At 36.4% G+C, this 21,718-nt stretch overlaps 2 protein-coding genes across 2 annotated transcripts; both read left to right on the forward strand.

Moving 5' to 3' along the window:
* The first annotated feature begins 12,963 nt into the window (after window positions 1-12,963).
* LOC104222454 (5-epi-aristolochene synthase-like) lies at window positions 12,964-15,610 on the forward strand. Its single transcript, XM_009773687.2, has 7 exons — window positions 12,964-13,150; window positions 13,277-13,535; window positions 13,635-14,010; window positions 14,087-14,305; window positions 14,461-14,599; window positions 14,752-14,997; window positions 15,100-15,610. The coding sequence occupies exons 1-7, from the start codon at window positions 13,040-13,042 to the stop codon at window positions 15,394-15,396; spliced, it is 1,647 nt and encodes a 548-aa protein (XP_009771989.1). The 5' UTR covers window positions 12,964-13,039; the 3' UTR covers window positions 15,397-15,610.
* Window positions 15,611-16,601: 991 nt separating this feature from the next.
* On the forward strand, window positions 16,602-21,649 carry LOC104222455 (malate dehydrogenase [NADP], chloroplastic). Its single transcript, XM_009773688.2, has 14 exons — window positions 16,602-16,886; window positions 17,280-17,373; window positions 17,872-17,958; window positions 18,071-18,155; window positions 18,500-18,681; window positions 18,785-18,855; window positions 18,946-19,036; window positions 19,775-19,849; window positions 19,921-20,022; window positions 20,104-20,226; window positions 20,688-20,756; window positions 20,851-20,919; window positions 21,103-21,156; window positions 21,272-21,649. Exons 1-14 carry the CDS (start codon window positions 16,720-16,722, stop codon window positions 21,323-21,325), a joined length of 1,323 nt encoding a protein of 440 aa, XP_009771990.1. The 5' UTR covers window positions 16,602-16,719; the 3' UTR covers window positions 21,326-21,649.
* Window positions 21,650-21,718: the final 69 nt, after the last annotated feature.

The following is a 21,718-nucleotide window of genomic DNA, read 5'->3' on the forward strand; positions in this document are numbered from 1 at the left end:
TTGTCCCCCATGCCTACATGTTTTGTCCCCCACTATATTAAACAACTACATTATTCCCTACTAACTTATGTCTTGTCCCCCACTACATTAAACAATTATATCACCTCCCCACTAACTTATGTCTTGTCCCCCACCATGTACTATTTTAATATTGTTAATGCCTAGTGGACAGAGCACTCAGATTAAATAATAGTTCAAATTTACAATTCCAAAAATACCCCTCCGACCTTACTGAAATTACCATTTTACCCCTGAAAGTACTGCAATTTACCAATCTACCCCCATCAGCTATAACCAATTCACCTAATCAATTCCAACCAAAATACAGCAAATATAACCAATTCCTAAACAAATTCAATCAACAAATCCCATGAACACAGATTGAATCATACAACATCAGATTAATGGGAATAAGTTAACCATATTGGAAACCAATCCTGGTTAACTTAGATAAAAAATGAATGAGCAAGGAGACAACAATATTAACAACAAAAGTAAACTGAAACAACATGAATCACAATTAACTGAATCGAAATGCAAACTGAAATCATATGATGAACAACAAAGAGCAGGAAACCAAACAATACACAAAACGAAACCAATTGAACCAATAACAATAATAAACACTTATGGGAATAGCCCCAGTTTTATACAAGACTGATTGAACTTCCTAACTTGAAATATGCAATGATACAAAGAAGAAGAAAAATCAGAATAAACCAAATATTTAATTTTACCCGGAACGAGAATTGAACAGAAGATGAACGAAAGCTAACAACAACACAAAAATAGATCAGAATCCTACCATATTAAAGGGATTGGGTTCGAATGGCAACCTCGGCGCACTCCAACTCGACGACCTCGACTGTGTATGAACTGTTTCGACAAACCCCGACCAAAGCTCGAACAAACGAGATGGTTGGGTCTCGTTTTTGGACTGGAGGCGACGGAAAAAGGTGAAGCAGTAACGATGGGGTTTGTTTGGACGTGATGGAGCTGCTGGTCGACGTGAGTATGAGTGGTCGACGAACGTGGAGCTGGAGTAGCAGTCTTGGAGATGTTGTTGCTCGTTGGTTTTCTGTCCAGCGGCGACGGGGTATTTTGGTTGGAGGTGCACGACGAAGCTCAGCCGTGGTGGAGCTGGAGCTTGCGACTGGAGGAGCAGTGGCTGGAGCTCGTGACTGTGGTCGTTCATGGATTGGAGTTGAACGATGGTGGTTTGTGCAATGGTGAGCGGAGGCAGCCATGGGAGCTCGAGCTCGAGCTCGACGAAGATGAAGAAGATGAACCAGCAACAGTGTTTGGATGGTGAATCAGAAGAAGCAACAGGTCGTGAAGAGGAAGATGGTGGTGGTGGTTTGGTGTCGTCCATGGCTGGACGTAGCAGAAGGCAGCTATGGATGCGTCGAACATGGAGCTCGATGAAGAAGACAGCCATGGGAGCTCGAGCTCGACGACGAAGACGAAGAAGATGAAGCAGTAGCAGTGGTCGACGTCGTTGGTTCGAAGGCAGCCATGGATGTGTGTGTTTTGGAGTTTTGGGGAAGATGAAGAGAGGGGGGGCGGAATGGTTAGGGTTTGTTTAGGTTGAAGTGAGATAGAGGAAGATAGAGGTGTTGGGCGGGTATTTTTGGTAATGGGGTGGACCGGGTCGGGTTGACCCGATATGGGTTTTTGGGTTGGATAAGGGGTTATTTAGTTTGGGTAGAGGTGTTTTGGGCCTAGGTTCAAAATTGAGGAAGGGGCCCAATTTTGATTTTTCTTTATTTTTTTTGCTCTCTTTTCTTTTACTTTCTAATTAATAAAACTAAAATTCAATATTAAGTTATAAACTAAATTAACTTATCAAAAATACTAACTAATTCCTAGCAACATTTATCATACATAATTAAACACCCATTAAAACAAAATTGCACAATTTGACATTGAATGCTAAAAATGCAAACGATGCATATTTTTGTGATTTTTTGTTCTTGTAAAAACAAACTTAATTGCTCCTAATTGTAGAATTAAATCCTAAATGCAAATGCGACATATTTTTGTATTTTTTATTAATTTAACAAATAAACATGCATGGACAAATACAAATAATTATCCTAAAATGCCGCAAAAATTCTCAAAATAGTACACAAAGGAAAATCGTTTTATTTTGAATTTTTTATTTTTTGGAGTAATTCTTTCATAGGGCAAAAATCACGTGCTTACAGTGGGTACGAAATTAGTTGATGATGATGTTGTGGTGGAGTTGGTATTGGCAGTGGATTGATGTTTTAGGCTGGAGTTGTGTATTGATTTGGTGGGGGAGGATTTTGTTGTTGTTGGTTTTGTGTGTTCTGAGGAGGCGTCGGGTTCTTTGTGTTTTGTTGGTGGATGTCAGGGACATTAAGGGTAAGTGACAGGTTTGCCAAGCTATGGACCTATTCAAGTTCTCCTTGCAGTTCTAGTATCTTTTGTTCCAGTCTCAAAACCAAGTCATTCGGGGCCAGAGTACTACGGCCATCGGAAGTCTCTATGTTTCAACATTTTCCTTTCGGATTCCACTTAAGTCGTCTATCTTTGTCTTTCCTTTGCCCTTTGTGTTGCTTGGAGGAGGAGGAGGAGGAGGGCCTCTAGATCTGGTGTGATATGCTGATGAGGCCAGTATGAGTGAACCAACCTAAGGGGATGGGATAATCAAAAAATAAAGAAAAACAAAAACAAAAGGTAACAAGTCAGTGAGGATTCTGAAATGTTTGTTGTATTTAAACAAATATTGCAAAATGTAAACTCGTATCCTAATTTGGGAGCCTCATTGTGCCCGAGGTAGACCTAGTGACAAATAAATTTGGAGAACTTCAAATGCCAATAAATGCTTCGTTTCATAACATAAAAATAGACGAATCCCAAAACGACACTAATATAATGATAAAATAAGTCACTACTGACACTTGGCCTTATTACATTTTTAGGAAAAGCAAGTAAATCTAATCTATTTGATCCCAGAAGGACCTTCCCCAGATTCGATCTTCCGGACTCCATCATACAGATCTCCCAGCTCGCGCAGTCCCAGCAGCAAGTAGGCTCTGGCCAGATGTCCTCCCTCAGCTCCTTCAGTGTTCTGGCAATTTTCAATCCTACTTATGACTTTTCCCTCCAGATCCACTATTCCTCGCTCCAGATATTTCAGTTTCCTATTGGAAGTGATTGCCATTTATTTCCACTCCTCGATCAACCTCACGTTCCTCTCGTGTATTTCTCAGTGCTCATTCTCAGAGTCGTGGACCCTCTTGCGCAACTTGTTGTACTTGACTTGAGCTTCAGCTTCCTCATCTATGATTTTGTCCCCTCGACCAGTTCCTGGTGTCACCATTCCTTTCAGATTGTTCTCCAACCATGCCGGGTAGAGAGGCTCGCACCCTGCATGATACATGTTTGGCTCAATAGTGCTTTTCTTCAAAATGATTTTGCAGTGCCATATATGCTGAGCTTGGCACTTGTAAGGGACATCATCATCTTGGAAGTGTACCCTGAAATGACTCATTTTGACAACCCTTGGTACAACCTGTTTTCTGGCTGCTTGCCTCATAACTCGCATAGGGACGTATGGATATATCCTTCTCAACCGGATCAGCACCAAGTGCGGAGCATCCCTTGACCTGATAATAAACTCATCTGTTGGGAACCATTCAACCATCCACTGCACCTGTCCCTCGGTCAGATTGTCGAAGAACTCTACCCATTCGTTGGCGCTTTTCAAATGAGCAAATCTGTCTGGAATGTAGGTCATTTGCTTAGGGTGATGGAAGGCAATGTGTTCGTTCCAAGCCCTTAGCGGGAATTCTTGATAATAGCACCCCTTTTGGAGATGCTCTAGCAACCATAACCGCAACAACAAATTACAACCCTCGAAATGCTTGACCCCTCTCTGACAGCACTCCAGAGCCCTGTAGATGTCGGCTATGATCATGGGGACCATGGTATATGTCTATCCATTAATCCCTTCCATCAGAGTCTTAGCAACCATTGCCAACCTAGTGTGAATTCTTCTCTTTTTTCATTGGGAACACTATCAGGCCTAGAAAGCACACAATGAATACAAACATTCTGCGGTAGATGTGACCCAGTGAAGTGAGAGAGATCTCATCATGGTAAGTGCGGAAAGACTTGCTATGGCCATACCTCTCATACAGATATTCGAAAGGTATGTAAGAATCATTCAAGCATACTCAGTCGACATTCTTTTTTAGCCCCATCATCTTCAAAAATCCCCTGCCCGTGCGGTTTTCTGGTACCAAAAGCCCGGGACTATCCCAAGTCAACCCCGCAAGTCCTCCTATTTCCTCTAAAAGCGGTGTAATCTCCATGTCATCGAAACGGAACACAGCTCTTTCATTATTCCAGAATAAAGTGGCAGCCTCGATCAATTTGTTGTTTCGCTCAATGTCTAGCAAGGAAGGCAAGTTACCCAGGTACTTTTTCACATGCTTCTTGTCACTTGAGGAAAGGTCCTCCCACCAATCTAGCATAAATGGGGGGATGTTTCTAACCATACCGAATCTGGGGACCTCATGCCTCATTTTCTGCAAAACAAAAGTGTTAGACCTTACCCCCACCAGACTCGACTATTTATACACTTATGATCAATATATCGACATTTAGTTCTCCAAATTAATGCACAAAACGTGGTTGTGTCCGTTGCGATTATGGAAAACCCGATGGACTTTGGATAAGGCTTATCTTAAAGGATCATTATGTGGACAACATAATTGATCCGACTAGGTTTGACCATGATCTATGCGCAATTTTAAACAGAATAAGGTTTCTATGAGGTTTTAGACTGATACCCTCAAATGGACAACTCAAGAGGGAAGGCACAGAATCGTCGATTGCACCACTGATCGACTGGTTTTACCGCAAATAAGTCTTTTCGAATTTAAGGGTAGTAAATAGGAAGAGCGCAACCACTCATTAAAGTGTTGCTATAGGATTTGATACGCACGAGTGGAATATGATGCGGAGCATGATTTATGCAGCAATTAATAATATGTAGTCAAGTATTTTCACGTAGGAAAAGTAAATACAACATTTAAATAATTGAAAGAGAGTTATAGGAAAGAGAAAACAAAGAGACAAGTCAGTTTCAAGGCAATACAAAAATCATAAATGCTTGAAAAATAGACAGTTAAATTCAAATAAGGGATAAGGGTACGGGATAAGCATGCTTGGACTAATTTTGTAAAAGATAAGCTCGTTATGGTAGGAGCCTAAAAAAATCCCTAGCAGAGTTGTCATGCTATCGTGCCCCCTTTTTTCCCTTTTGACGGGGAAGTCCGGGTTCCGACATTCCATGGGGTGTAATGACTCATTTCCTTTTGGGAATTGGATATTTGAAGATTCGCCACCTAACGTATTACGGTGCGTTGGGCACCTAGTGCGATTAACTCTTGGGTTGGTTTGCATTACCAGAGATTAGGGTAAGGGCTCGAAGTAACCTCGAGGGGAAGGTGTTAGGCACCCCTCTTAGTCCACAACTCTGGGTCCCGGCCTAACTTATATTCATAAATTAGTCCATTACAAGTAAACAATTGAATCAAATAGGTTGCAAGTAAAGCACGTTGGATAACTCAAGTGATAAGATAAAGATTTGGACAAGTTGTAAAACAAAGGTTTTAAATGAAAAGGGAATTTTGGTAAATGAGGGGTCCTAGGTTGGTTAGCCTATAGGATCACCCCACACAATGTCTGGTAAACACTCCTCAATTAGGGGCTACACATGACATTAGCACGTAGTTATCATATCCCATGTCTACCCTTCCTATCACCTTAGTGGTCATGCAAAGCGAGTGTTTGGTCAACAATTTCTATTGTGTGCTGCTACCCGTCCCTTCTTAATGGTCCTAGAGGGAGTTAAGACCTCTACCTATAGGTGGTTATTGTCGAACCCCTAAGGTTTTAAAGGCGAAAATTCTAAGGCGACAATCAAAAACACTTAGGACTTTCAACACATAAAAGGAGCAATTAGAGGCTCAAAGTTTTCTCCTCAAACAAGCACATAAATAGCACGACTCAAGCACAATTAAGGACTTTTATTAGACAGTGTCCTAAGGCAGGATATCTAGGTGAACATGTAGAAACAAGCAACTTATTTTCTAGAAACTCAAGAGTAGTGACCCTAGCAGTTGTCTATTGATTTTTAAAGCCTGTTAGGATCAGAAAACATTAAGCAATAGAAACAACTTTCGGAAATGTAGTTTTGAAAACGCCCTAAAGTCTTGCCTATACGCGGAGTATTGATTAGAACATTTGTATAGTGAAACAAAATAGGTTTTGAAACGGATTTTCTATAATACCTATAGGCATGATATCTAATGAAATTGAGGCAGTTTTAAAGAATTGTTTTAGGAAGTATGGGATACTTAATTGAACCAATCCAGAAATGACTAAACGTGGACTAAGTTGATTTATTTAGACTAAATTGGATTGACAGGCAGAATTTCGAATATGGTTCCTTATAGGCATGATATCTAACTTTGTTACTGATTTTAACGATTTGCAGGTAGGGAAACATACATAAACACTTGTTATAACAGAATCTAGATTAAATCCTATAGGCATGACATCTATTAGTGAATCTAATTTTAAGACATTGAAAGCATGATTTCTGTTACGAAATTATTTGAAACCTGTAGGCATGGTTTCTAAACATGACAATATGTAAGGCCTTGTAAACATGATTTCTATTAAGTAGAGCAAACAGATTTAAAAGTAAAGTCCTATGAGCATGATTTCTACAGATTTAAAAAGTAAAGTCCTATGAACATGATTTCTATTTAGTAGAGCAAACAGATTTAAAAGTAAAGTCCTATGAACATGATTTCTATCCGAATTACCCCATAAAACATGCATCTACCCATCCTTTTCAATAAATACCCCAATATTGTTTACAAGTTACTACAGACCAATGGATGAATTACATAAGTAAATAAAAAAACAAGAAGTTATTATATAGGGAGCCTCCGATTAGGCCCAGGTTTTTCAAAGCCTCCAATGGCCTCAAATGCCTCAATTCCATAGACAAAGTCAAAGTCTAGGTGCATCAAAGTTCCCTAAGGATCTCAAGGATCCCAGGCAGTGCTTACACCTAGACTTAGTAACCAAATTTGAACAAGTACAGTGTGGAAAGGCCAACCTCAGTATGCCAGAGTTCAGAGGATTCTAAAGAGGATCCCAAGGTAGTACACATACTAGAGGGGGCAAAACTTATTGACTAGGAGTAGAGTGAAAGTGCTTGACACAAGTTGAAAGGTTTTAGTAAAAAGCTGTATTTAAAGGAAGTATATTTGAAAGTAATGTAGTAAAGCAACAGAGACTATTTGAAAAGAGATTGAAGAGATGAACAGAAGTCCAAACACAACACTGTTAGGACAGGTTCATACACAGCCAAGGGTCATAGCACCTAAAGTAGGTTCAGTAGTCACAAACAGGGGTCAAGGGGTTTGGGATACATAGAGCACTTGATTGCAAGCACATAACCAAGCAAAGGTCTAGGCATGCTCAGAAACAGCTAACCAGGCATAGTCACAAAACCAGACACAAAGGACAAGATCACTTACATGGGTTATAGGGATATGGGGGATTCATGGAGCACATGATGGTAAGTACACCACAAGGAAGAGATAACTGGAAAGATATGCTCAGAAACACATATAAAGGGGAATATACTGATCTCAAGGAAGGGGAAGACATAATAACATGCCAATAATGTAACCATCAACTACAAGTTTCACAACAAACCCATAAATAGAAGCAAACAAGAAACAAAATGAACTGAAGCAATAAGAAAATCATATTGTTGTTAGAACTTTGAATTGAAACAAGAACATACCAGTAAAGAGGATAGTAAGCAATGTGAGAGAACAAGAGAACACAATGGCTAGCCTTGGCTTGCAGCCGGCTAACTTAGAGCAGTAGCAAATAGCACAAAAGAGAGCAGAAAGTTTAAGTGTGAGAGATAGTTTTTGAACCAAGAGTTCGTGTGTTGTGCTAATGAAAGGCTAGAGTATTTATAGTTTGAAAACATGTAGTAAATAAGGTAAAAATCAAAGTCCATTAGCAATTAAGGAACTCAAAATCAATCAGTCAGGAAATCAAGGTAAGTACTCCCTTTAATTGAGGAGTTAACTTCAAACGGTCATAGTTTAACTTCAAACGGTCATAGACATATGACAAGTACAGAAGGAAATCATATAAGGTTGAACATGGTAAATAAGGAAGTATTTTTTGCATAGTACAAGTACACAACAGGTAATAGAGGCCAGGTTCGGCACTTTCAATCAAGGAAAGTCTTAAGAAATCAATTAATAGCATGATTGACCATAGAATAAGGTCAGAAAGCATTCTACAAGGTAAAAAATCAACAGAAATAACATGCGGAATCAGTGAAAAATCAATCACAAAGATTCAATGATGAATCGAATTCAAGAAGCAAAAGAACCTGATCCTAGTGATTTTACATTTGAGAAGCTAGTATCAATAGACATTGAAGAATAAGAGGTAGCATTGATTTAGCACCATTCTATAAGAACAAGCACATTGCAGGCAAAATCAGAACCCTAAGAGGTCGAGTAGGACAAGAATCACATATAAGATTAGGGATTCATGTAGAGCATAGTCTGAATTAGTAAGCTAAGCATGATACAGGCAGGAGAAGTGAAGAATCAGAAACATTGGTGAACCAAATAAGGTGAAATCACACAATAGGCAGGGATAACTACAATTAAGAACCATAACAAGCAAACATATGACAAAACATCACAGAATCATAGAAACATACGGATTTACTGAACACGTTATCAAACAGAACCCAGAAACCCAAGATTGGAACTAAAAAATTAGGATTTTCAACATAGGCGAGTTGAAAAGGGAGTAAAAACATAGAATCAGTCAAGATATGCAAAGGATAGAAGTTAAAACATGAAGAATCGATTTAAACAAAGTGTAGAAAAAGTTCCGAAAAACCTTAACTTTAAAAGAAAGTAAAACAACTTGAAATCAATTATTTTTGCAAAAGCGGTTCGAGAACAGTGTAAAACATAGAAGGAACAGACTCAAATCGTTTAAAAATAGCACAGATCTAAGAGATGCAAACGAAAATTAGGGTTTCAAAAGAAACCCAAATAGAAACGGAAGAACCTGCTTAGAACTTCAAAGATCGTAACAAATATAGCAGGATTTCACTTGGAATTATACTGAAATAGCCAAGAACAGACCAGATGGAAAACCCTAGATGCAAGTCGGTGTGACCCAGGGCCCTTGAAGGCCTTAGAGAAGATGAGCATGGCAAAGGATGAGCCATTGGAGGCTTGGGGTTGAAGGGTGGTCACCGGAGAAGACCGGAGAAGGGAGGCGGTTGAAAGAGGCTAGGGTTAGGTTGAGAGAAGAGAAGAGATGAGAGGATTTGAAGGCGGCGGAATTTTGGAAATGAGATAGGGTTACGGGTTGTAGGAATTAAAAAGGGTAAGAAGTGATACGGGTCGTTGATCTTGGAGATCAATGGCCAGGATTTAATGGATTTCGGGTCGGGTAGATGTGCGTAGGGTCTGGGTCGGGTAATTGGGTATGAAATTGGGCTGGGGTTGGCTCTGATTTAGGCTACAATTGAAATGCAAATCTGGCTATAATTTAAATAGCAAATTTTTCCTATTAAATTTATAATAAGTAATAAACAACTTCTGAAAAATAATTTTATGTACCAAAATGATTTAAAATATATATTTATTATTTTAAAAATATAGGGACCAATTTTACACATACAAAAAGTAATTATACATTAAATGGGCTAATATTGCAATTATAGGCATTTTAGCCTAAAAAATACCAAATGCATAAAAATATATTAACCATATTTTGGCATAAGTATAGAAATTAAATGAATAAATCATCATAACAATAATTTGGGAAATAATTATTGGGGATTTTTGTGAATAAAAGGGAAGGAAATAAATCAATTTAAATCCTTAAAATTATGGAGAAAAATTTATAAAGCCCTTGTGCATGCTTATATATGCAGGTATATGCTATTTTGAAGGTATTTATGCATATTTAAAATACATAGGAAAAATGGGGTATCAACACGCCCAGGTCCCAAATTACGATACGGACCCACCGGGACTGTCAAAGTACGGATCTGGTTCTGTTTACTCAAAACGTTGACCAAAGTCAACTCAAATTAATTTTCAAGGCAAAATTCTTATTTTTAGCAGTTTTTAACATATGTTCTGAAAAAATATACGGACCGCACATGCAATTGAGAATGGCTAAAATGAGATTTTTGCACCTTCGAAACACAATTTGGTTCAAAAACATAAGATAACTTATTGGATGACCACCGTATAAGAAAGAGTAAAGGATAAATATAGACAATATATATTCGAAAGTAGAGAGTAAAATCTGACACTTTCCTCTTATAAGAAAGAGTAGTTACTAGTAAACATTATTTTCCGACATATGACGTCCCACAACACAGTTATCTTGAGAAAACATAAAGAAATACTACTCCTACTATATTGATTTACTGAGACGCCAATGAAGAAATCAAAAGGCTGAAGAATTCCATTTTGGGAGAAAAATGGAGGATTAGTTGGTTCGATGATATACTTCAAAATTCAGTTATGATCTTTTGTATAGGCTTTCGTTTTGGCCAGAAAAGGGATATGTAAAGACAAATATAATGGAGTAGTATTTTTCTGCCACTATTGTTTGTCAATATCTGGTCAAAGCAGACTATTTTTACCAATTATTTTTCTATGTCAAAACAATTCAGCTGACTCAAAGAACCATAATAATGTAAACAAATATTGTGTACCAATTATTGTGAATCCAAAATATGAATGTTTTTGTCACTATGCCGGGGAAATTCTCTTGTAATTTCCGGAGTACACTTAACTAAGGCGGCTAGACATTTGACGTTTATAAGAAGGATAAAGGGTCATATTTATCCTGTTATTTTTGAATATTATCTATATTCATCTTCTGTTATATTTTTCGGCAAATTTATTCTTACTGTTATATTATCTGGCCAAATATACATATATGTTATACTATCCGATCAAATATATCCCTATTTCTAGCAAACTTTAAAAAATTACTCCAAGTCCTAATGATTATTCATCATCTCTTAAATCTCTTTAATCTAAGGCTTTTTTTTTTTTTTTTTGCTTTAAGTTGCTACATTGATAGTTTGAAGTGAATCGTTGTGAAAAATTAAAGCTTAGCCAGGTTTGAAACGATACATTATTTTGCAAAAGAAAATAATTTAATGAAGTCAATTATGCAATGGGGAGAAACGGAAAGGAGGATCAAAATATTTGCGACAATGGAAAGCTTGCCGAGATAGACGAAAGGACCTTTTGATATAATTGAACTGAGTAAATGGCTACCAAAAAAACCTCAACTATATAGAAACTTAAAGTACATTTTTCTTATGTTAAACTGTTGGTGTTAGTGTATTTTAAATTTAAATTATAATATTAAATTGCATTATTTTTTATGAGGTAGTGCTTATAAGTTGGCAAGAAAGTGGTCATTACTTTGTTGTAACTCATTAAACCACTAATGTCATGATCTACCACTAATTACCCACTAAAAATTAAACTTTGTAAGCACCAACTATGTTCTACAATTTTATTATCCACTACCTTATTATTTATTTTATGGAAGAGATTTTACACCTAGAAATAGTGGTATTTCTTCCTTGTGTTGTAGATAGAAAAATATGGTAGTGTGTATGGAAAAAGTGAACTTGGTGTGGTGAAAAAGAGAGTTAAGAGAAGGAGAAAATCTAAGTCTCCAACTAATCCTCTACAAAAGAGAATATTATTTTTGTTGAAGGAAGATGTTCATTTTGGTGAAGCTTTGGACTTAACAACTTATTCAGAGTTTGTTCGAGTTATACGACGTTGTCGGGCTGTTGTATCCTGGAGGGGACAAGTCAAGAGTATTACTGCTGGACCGGTGAAGATGCTACCGCAGTGGACTTGAATCTCCTTAAAGAGAGCGAGATATCCGCGCCTCAGCCGAAGATATTTTATTTTTCAACTGTAATTACTTGTAATTTCACCGACATAAACTTTAATAGGGCTGTTCTTTTTGATAAAACAATAATAGTACATAAGTTAGTTTAATTAATTAATTAATTCTTGAGTGGTGATTGGACATTTCCCGGAGTTGGTAAAAATTTTGTTGACATACTCTCCTGTTTTTAGGGTCAACAATCTTTGGAGTCCAAATATAATAAGTTGAATACAATTCAAATTCCATGCATACTTTTTGGGACAAATAGAATTTATTCTATTTTAGCTGCTAATAATATCCCTAGAAAATCCATTGAAACCTTTACTGAAGCATATAATTGGTGCTATAAATATTTGATTATATTTTAATGGAATAATGTCATTTACGTGCCGTTAATTTTTATTTTTAAAGGTTGGAATTTACTTCTAATATTTCTCATTTTTAATGAGAGTGTTAGAAGATTTTGTAGAAGTAGAAAAAAACTAACTCACATAAAGAAAACTACTACAAGAAAGTGAGAAAGAATCTTAGATAATGTGTAGCTAGAAGGGATTAAATACTTTAATCATGGTTAGGGCTTTATTTTAGTCAATTAAATCTCGTCAATTAATTTTTAACCATGACAAGTGTCTCCAATCCAAATAGGAACTTGGAGAATGGAGAGACTAAGAAATGGAGGGGAGTTGGATACTCTTAACCAAAGGCGGCTAGATATTTGACGTTTATAATAAAGAGTAGTTACGTAAACATTATTTTCCATAGGTATGATGTCCCACAACACAAAATCCTATTATATTGGATTCACTGAGACGCCAATGAAGAAATCAAAAGGCTGCTGATGATTGGTATATAGTCAAGTAAGGCAACTGAAATGAAGAAATAAAAAGGCATTATAAATAATTATGCCTTCTCTTCCATTTGTGTCATCTCACTCATCACTCGACTTTCTTTCTTCCCCAGAGAATTAATAACCAAAAATTCTATAGCAATGGCCGCAGCAGCAGTTGGCAACTATGAAGAAGATATTGTTCGCCCCGTCGCCGACTTCTCCCCTAGTCTATGGGGTGATCAGTTCCTTTCATTCTCCATTGATAATCAGGTAATATTTTAATTTCCTTATTATATACTTTCTTCGTGCAAGCATGGTTAATTTCTTCTTTATATTTATTGAACAACATTAATTTTGCTAACTTCAGTTTTATTTTTTTAAATGCATTATAAATAGGTTGCGGAAAAGTATGCTAAAGAGATTGAAGCACCGAAGGAACAAACGAGGAATATGCTGTTAGCAACTGGAATGAAATTGGCTGATACATTGAATTTGATTGACATTATTGAACGTCTTGGCATCTCCTACCACTTTGAAAAAGAAATTGATGAGATTTTAGATCAGATTTACAACCAAAACTCAAACTGCGATGATTTGAGCACTTCTGCACTTCAATTTCGATTGCTCAGGCAACATGGTTTCAACATCTCTCCTGGTAAGTTCATCATAAAGCATGCCTTAATGTTGATAAAATTATTTTCAATTTATAGGAAGAAGGAAATTTAATCTTGAGCTTTCTTTCTTGAAATACCAGAAATTTTCAGCAAATTCCAAGATGAAAATGGCAAATTCAAAGAGTCTCTTGCTAGTGATGTCTTAGGATTATTGAACTTGTATGAAGCTTCACATGCAAGGACTCATGCTGACGATATCTTACAAGACGCACTTGCTTTCTCCACTATCCATCTTGAATTTGTAGCTCCACATTTGAAATCTCCACTTAGAGAGCAAGTGACACATGCCCTTGAGCAATGTTTGCACAAGGGCGTTCCTAGAGTCGAGACCCGATTCTTCATCTCATCAATCTATGAGAAGGAACAATCAAAAAATAATATGTTACTTCGATTTGCCAAATTGGATTTTAACTTGCTCCAGATGTTACACAAACAAGAACTGGCTGAAGTATCAAGGTGCGATATATAAAAACGATGAACCCTTTTTGATTGATCATATCTCAAGTACTGATGTTAATTTGTTATGTTGTAGGTGGTGGAAAGATTTGGATTTCGTAACAACACTTCCATATGCTAGAGATCGAGTAGTTGAATGTTACTTTTGGGCATTAGGAGTTTATTTTGAGCCTCAATACTCCCAAGCTCGCGTCATGCTCGTTAAGACCATATCAATGATTTCGATTGTCGATGATACCTTTGATGCTTACGGTACAGTTAAAGAACTTGAGGCATACACAGATGCCATACAAAGGTATAAACTTCATCAATTCACTTATTCAGATATTCCTTGATAGTTAATGTCGTCTTGAAAAGATCAAAGACGAACTTCTACTCATTATAGTTGTGCTCTTTCAAAATGCATGAGTTCGCCTTAATTTTGTCATCCTGAATTTTGTCATCCTGCAGGTGGGATATAAACGAAATTGATCGGCTTCCTGATTACATGAAAATCAGTTATAAAGCTATTCTAGATCTTTATAAGGATTATGAAAAGGAATTATCTAGTGTTGGAAGATCTCATATTGTCTGCCATGCAATAGAAAGAGTATGTTTGAGCAACTTAACTATTGAAATATTTTTTTTTCTTAATCTGTTTTTCGCTTTGTTTTACCTTCTGTATGTCTTTTAGTGATCAAAAATTTGATACAATTCAATCAAAATTATCTAACACTTAACATATATATTTTGTATTCACAGATGAAAGAAGTAGTAAGAAATTATAATGTCGAGTCAACATGGTTTATTGAAGGATATAAGCCACCTGTTTCTGAATACCTAAGCAATGCACTAGCAACTACTACATATTACTACCTCGCAACAACATCGTATTTAGGCATGAAGTCTGTTACAGAGCAGGATTTTGAATGGTTGTCAAAGAATCCTAAAATTCTTGAAGCTAGTGTGATAATATGCCGAGTTATTGATGACACAGCCACATACGAGGTATGAGTTGTATCTCACAAACTTATATAATTATATGTAATTTGGACAAATAAAGTATTGCGACAATATAAAAGCTAACCCCTAATCTATCTACCTTTCCAGGTTGAGAAAACTAGGGGACAAATTGCAACAGGAATTGAGTGCTGCATGAGAGATTATGGCATATCAACAGAAGAGGCAATGACTAAATTTCAAGAAATGGCTGAGGCAGCATGGAAGGATCTTAATGAAGGACTTCTTAGGCCCACTCCTGTCTCTACAGAGTTTTTATCTCGTATTCTCAATCTTGCACGTATTGTTGAGGTTACATATATACACAATCTAGATGGATACACTCATCCGGAAAAAGTCTTAAAACCTCACATTAATGCCCTAGTTGTGGACTCCATCGAAATTTGAGCTGCCAATTCTTGCTCATCTTCCCAAACTTCGTTCTTCTTTGATTTGTTGAGAAAGTAGATTTATATACTATGTTTTATTTGTATCATGTTGTATAAAGTTGTAAGGGAGCAGCTCTTGCTGTTGTGCAGTGCACTTCCTAACTAGGATCTCCTTCAAAATCCTTGTAAGAAATAATGCTACAAGTTTATGAATCCATTTTCTGGTTAACATATGTGACTAATGTGGAACTGGAAAAAAACCCTTTCGAATTTACTGTTGTCATTATTTCTTATTATGTTCTATACTATTTCATAAGTAACAATTAGCACAGTAATTGCTTTTTAACAATTTAACTTTATTAACCTTTTCTGAAATAGTTTTTTTTCTTTCCAAAAACAGAATAAGAAAAATCAATAAAGATGAAATCAACTCCTAAAGAATTGAGTTGCAGCGCCAACTGTATATGCATATTAGGTTTCCCCTTGGGGGGGGGGGGGGAGAAGAAACTACTTCACTTAATTTGTTTCCATTTTATTTTAAGCAAAACAGGAATTTGTCACACATTCTACTTATATTTGCTTAAAGTTACCTAGTTGGCTAGTTTCTATAATATGTTTCTTATAACTAAGGAATTGTCTTTGAATTAGGTAGTTTCCCACTTAAATACCCGTCTTTTATATTCAGAAAGGTACGAGTTCACCTCCCTACCCACGTCAATCCTCACCTCCCTACCCACGTCAATCCTTAATTTCTATGACCTTAAGCACAAGAATAAATTAGTAATAACTTTTACTGCAGAAATAATCATATCTAATTTTACCATAACACTAGATAATTATCTCATTGTTTTTCTTGCAACAAAAAGAAGAATTAAAAAAAAAACATAACAAAAGGGAAAGTGCATGGTCAGAGGCGGATGTACAGTATTAACTATGTGTTCAACTGAATTACATAAATTTAACTCAGACCATATGTATGTATTTTTTATAAGAAAAAAATCGACTAAATACGTAAAAAAAAATATTAAATTTCAAACTCAATAACTTAAATAATTACTTAATTTAATTTTCTCGAACCCATAAAATTTAAATTATAAAAGTGTGATAAAGTCAAAATGTAGATGACAAGATGCAACATAAAGGTGAAGGGATGAGGATAGTAGTTGACAAGTGTCATATCCTATGGCCTTATACCTACATTTCAAAATCAACACTTCATCCAAAACCCTGTCCCTCTCTTCTTCCTCCAAAACCACAAACCTTCTCAATATTCCCTGAAAACAATCTCATACTTCACTTGTCTTTGTATTAAACACATACTTCTTCTTTTCTCTCTGCTACAATGGCAGTAGCAGAGTTTATTCCTTCTTCTTCATTTACAAATAAGACCAATGTTTACTCATCACAGTTTTCTTATGTATCAACTCAGATTTCCCAGAAGCGCCGCTTCAGTCTTAGACCTCTACCAAGAAGCCATTATTCTCAAATTTGTTGCTCCGTAACGTCGAAGTATGTTGTTACTTTCTTGATTTTCAATTCTTTTTTTTTCACAACTAAAAAACAGAAATTAACACGGACAAATTATGTAGCTAAACAGTAAAATCCGTTGCTAACGGATTAGTGACATATTGTCAAGAAAATCTATTAGCTATGCGCAGGGGCGGATCCAGAGTTTGACCTACGGGTTCACGGGACCCAGTAACTTAGTTCACTAAATATCTTTAAATATTTGATTGTGAATTCGGTTATTTTTGTAAGTTTACTTGAAGTCCATGTGGGTTCTTCCAAATCTTGTATGGCCTCTTGCTACGTGCTATTTAGGGGACGTTCGTAGCTAATTCTAGTTTTTTAGGTAGTGTTTTTTTTATGATTTAATTTTTGTCATCTTAATTGGTGTTGCAGAGAAGTTCAAGCGCCAACAGTAGTACAAACTGATGATCCAAAGAAGAAACCAGAGTGCTATGGAGTTTTTTGTCTCACTTATGATCTCAAGGCTGTAAGTTCTAACATGCATACTCTGAAACTACTCTTAGATTTCTTCATTTTGATTTAAATCCTATTATGAGTTTAAGTATTACGCTTTATTCGTGTAAAAAATGTAATCAGGTAACTTATTTGGTAATTACATGTATATTTCTGTGATAAACGTTGACTATAACCTGGTAAAAATGATAACTAATCTGCTATCAGAAGTTAAACTGCACTACTATAGTAAAAGATACATTGTCCAAATATATAAGATAACAAATGAACTTAACAAAGTTTGATTATAATATCATATCATGCGGAAAAAATATAAGCATCCAACTGAAAACTATATTGTTCGGACTCTCTAAAATTGTTGTTGCATCCGTGTCGAATCCTCGAACATGCACTACTTTTAGAGGCCATTTTTGGAGCATTTAATTGAAAATGTATATTGCTTGGACTTTTCAAAAGGTAAATCGTGACCCATAATCTCTGTTTCTGTTTTTCTTTTTAATTTTATTAACAGGAAGAAGAGACGAAGTCGTGGAAGAAAATGATAACTGTTTCTGTGTCTGGTGCTGCTGGCATGATTGCTAATCATCTTCTTTTCAAAGTAAGACGCAATTAAACTTTTTTAAATTTGGAAAAAACCAAATCTATGCACAATTTCCTCTTAAATTAGTAACATGCCTGGAAACAAAGTAGATAATGTGTTTGATTTTCAGCTTGCATCTGGTGAGGTTTTTGGACCAGATCAGCCTATTGCATTAAGGTTATTGGGGTCCGAGCGCTCCATCCAAGCGCTCGAAGGTATGTTTTCAGTTATTCTCCATTTTCTATTCACTTACATTCATAATTTTTCCTCCCTATGTTCTAATTTATGTGGTGGTGTTTGATTCGGCACAGTATTTAAGAAGAAAGAAAGACTTTTGAAACTTGTGATCGTAAACCTGCCATGATATTTTATGGCTACAAAAGCAAATCGTTTTTATATATAGAAAGGTGTCGTTCTTTTTTAAATGGACTAATAAGAAAATAGTGTCACGTAATTAGATCGCAGCGAGTATCACATTTCATCCTTGCTATGCAATTATAGGACATGTGTGGACTTCCAAATCTCTATGCTTTACTAATACTCAGCTTTTAATATGCAGGAGTTGCTATGGAACTAGAAGACTCTTTGTATCCTTTGCTTAGGGAAGTGAATATCGGTACAGATCCCTACGAGGTTTTCCAGGATGCAGAATGGGCACTTCTTATCGGAGCAAAGCCTCGAGGTCCTGGTATGGAACGAGCTGGTTTATTGGATATAAATGGTCAAATCTTCGCGGAGCAGGTTTCTTCTTCTTCTTCTTCTCCTGAGATTATAAAGATTTCCGAGAAAATGAAATAATAATCCTTTTGATCAATATTTTGCATTGTTTGTCAAATGGTTACAGGGGAAAGCTCTCAATGATGTTGCATCGCGTAATGTCAAGGTGATAGTAGTTGGGAACCCTTGTAATACCAAGTAATGAACTATTTCACTCGATTCCAATTCTGCTTTTTTTCTGTGAATCTGTTACTCCATTGCTCATATCTTTCTGTTTTCTCTTTCTAGTGCATTGATTTGTTTGAAAAATGCTCCAAACATACCTGCAAAGAACTTCCATGCTTTGACTAGGTTAGATGAAAATAGAGCCAAATGCCAGGTATCCCTTCACTCGCTACCTTTAAGTATTTGCATTACTTCTTTCCAAGAGTAATTTTACATATCGTCACTGAAGTTTATTCACAGTAACAGCAGAGTCACAATGCTATTTTCTATCATCTTAAAGTATAAACTTTATCTGCTTTAACAGTAATGTTACAAAATTTACCAACTATAACGATAAGACGTATTCATCAAGATGACTTTATTGTTATAGTAAGTAAGATTTCGTGCCTTTAATTATTATAATGGGAAAAATTCAGTTACTTTAATATGACAAAAAAAGGTCGTATGACTGTTAGAGTGAGTAAAGTTCCAGTTATGGTACGTGAAATTAAACTCCTCTTTCCATAGTGAACAAGAAGAGGAGCCTTGGCGTAATTGGTAAAGTTGTTGCCATGTGACCAGAAGGTCACGGATCTGAGCCGTGGAAACAGCCTCTTGCAGAAATGCAGAGTAAGGCTGCGTACAATAGACCCTTGTGGTCCGATGGAGCACCGGGCTGCCCTTTTTCCATAGTGAACAAGGGGAGGCTTGGCGTAACTGGGAAAGTTGTTGTCATGTGACCAGGAGGTCACTAGTTCGAGTCGTGGAAACAGCCTCCTGCAGAAATGCAGGGTAAAGTTGTGTATAATAGACCCTCGTGGTCCGGCCCTTCCCCCAACCCCGTGCATAGCGGAAACTTAGTGCTTTTTTCCATTAGTGAACAAAGAGTAAGACAATCTCATGGTTTGTGCAGCTGGCTCTAAAAGCTGGAGTCTTCTATGATAAAGTATCTAATGTTACCATATGGGGCAACCACTCAACTACTCAGGTCATTGTGTTTCATTCTCATTTGTAATTTCTTCAATATCATTAGCTTTACTGACTTCATTTTGATATCAGGTTCCAGATTTTTTAAATGCTAAAATTAATGGATTGCCAGTTAAAGAGGTGATTAAAGACACTAAATGGTTAGAGGAAGAGTTCACTGAAAAAGTCCAAAAGGTAAAGTATCAATTTTAATATTGTTGTTTACACCTTTTATCTGAATCATTCAAAGTCTCTAATGCTAAAGTTAATTGGCAGAGAGGTGGTGTACTTATTCAGAAATGGGGAAGATCTTCAGCTGCATCAACTGCTGTGTCAATTGTTGATGCAATAAGGTCGCTCGTCACTCCTACGCCTGAAGGCGATTGGTTTTCTACCGGAGTAAGTTCATTAACTTTCGTCGTACTATAAGTTACTGTTGGGTGTGTGAAAAAAGTCAATATTGAAAGTTGATAAGAAAAGAAGATACACAATGTGTAGGGGTACACTTAATAGTGTGAGACTAGTCGATGAAAACCGTGAGGGCTTAGTCCAAAGCAGATTATATCATACCATGTTAAGAGTGTCTTTGATCTGGCTTAGCCCAACAAATTGGTGTCCGAGTTGGCATAGAACAGCTAGCTTACTGCCTTTACCTATCTATGGACCAGTTTACGCACACTTAGAAGAAAATTGTGGGGTTTGGTGACTATAAATACTCAGATGATGTAGGTGACACACAGTGAATCTCCAGTATAGCGCAGTATAACATTACCTGAGCAAAAGACCAAGTTTTCGTCCAATTACACGTTATATGTTTTCATTTGGGAGTTTCTTGTTATAGTATTGCTACAAATGTGTAGGTGTATACCAGTGGAAATCCTTATGGGATAGCAGAGGATATAGTTTTCAGCATGCCTTGTAGATCAAAAGTAAGATTTTTTCTCCTTTGTAATTTCCTATTTTATTTAGACAAAATGTTAAGCACACACTATCTTGAGCTCTGAGATACTTAACTGATTGCAGGGAGATGGTGACTATGAACTAGTAAAGGAAGTAATTTTTGACGACTACCTTTGGAGCCGAATAAAGAAGGTATTCAACCTTTTCTCTTATTTGGGAATTTTGAAGTACACACTCTTTTAACATAAAGGAGATCTAGTATTGAGACATAATGTGATTGTGTAATTAGACATTTAGATGAGGTGATTACACAATTAAACATGATAGGAGGCGTCTCGAGATATTTTTTTTAATTATATTATTAAAATTGTACAGTCAGAAGATGAGTTGCTCGCGGAGAAAAGATGTGTAGCTCACCTTACAGGAGAGGTGAGTATTATTAAACAGCTGCAAGATACCGTTGAAATTTTTTGTTTTTCTTCTTTATCGCGGAATGAACTAATTTCTTCTTTTTCTTTTTTTTTCTTTTTTCGTCCCCTTTTAGGGTATCGCTGTCTGTGATCTGCCAGGGGATACAATGCTTCCAGGAGAAATGTGAAACCACTAAGCAAAACATTTTGAATATTATCAGATTATATGAAGAGCTTTGCATAGACAAGATAATACTAGTGTTTACCAACGTCAATGTTGTTTGTAATTTATTATACTATTGATGTGCAGTCCAATAGATTTGGATGACTAGGGAATAATGAATGAGACAATTTGAAAAAGTGCCCTCCTAAAGGCAAGAAATTTGGCTACTGCTGAGAGTAGTTATCTTTTTATGCACAAGTTCCTCTATGTATCTTATTTTATTTGCTTGAAGTTAAAAACTTTGCCTCAGAAAGTTCTTGTTTATTGATAAATTGCACGATTGCTTTTACTTTCAAAGCACCGAAGTAACTTTAGCATAGTTCACAAGTCTACTAATCCATGTGATATAGTATTTATC

This window comes from Nicotiana sylvestris, chromosome 5, assembly GCF_000393655.2.
Source record: "Nicotiana sylvestris chromosome 5, ASM39365v2, whole genome shotgun sequence".
Classification (NCBI taxonomy): domain Eukaryota; kingdom Viridiplantae; phylum Streptophyta; class Magnoliopsida; order Solanales; family Solanaceae; genus Nicotiana; species Nicotiana sylvestris.

What these genes read in the sequence shown, in the direction of transcription:
- LOC104222454 (XM_009773687.2), top strand. Translation starts at nt 13,040, where the DNA reads ATGGCCGCAGCAGCAGTTGGCAACTATGAAGAAGATATTGTTCGCCCC. An exon ending in TCTGCCATGCAATAGAAAGA is followed by an intron (nt 14,600 to 14,751) that starts GTATGTTTGAGC and finishes TTGTATTCACAG; the next exon opens with ATGAAAGAAGTAGTAAGAAA. An exon ending in ATGACACAGCCACATACGAG is followed by an intron (nt 14,998 to 15,099) that starts GTATGAGTTGTA and finishes CTACCTTTCCAG; the next exon opens with GTTGAGAAAACTAGGGGACA.
- LOC104222455 (XM_009773688.2), top strand. Translation starts at nt 16,720, where the DNA reads ATGGCAGTAGCAGAGTTTATTCCTTCTTCTTCATTTACAAATAAGACC. An exon ending in CTAATCATCTTCTTTTCAAA is followed by an intron (nt 17,959 to 18,070) that starts GTAAGACGCAAT and finishes TTTGATTTTCAG; the next exon opens with CTTGCATCTGGTGAGGTTTT. An exon ending in CTCCATCCAAGCGCTCGAAG is followed by an intron (nt 18,156 to 18,499) that starts GTATGTTTTCAG and finishes TTTAATATGCAG; the next exon opens with GAGTTGCTATGGAACTAGAA.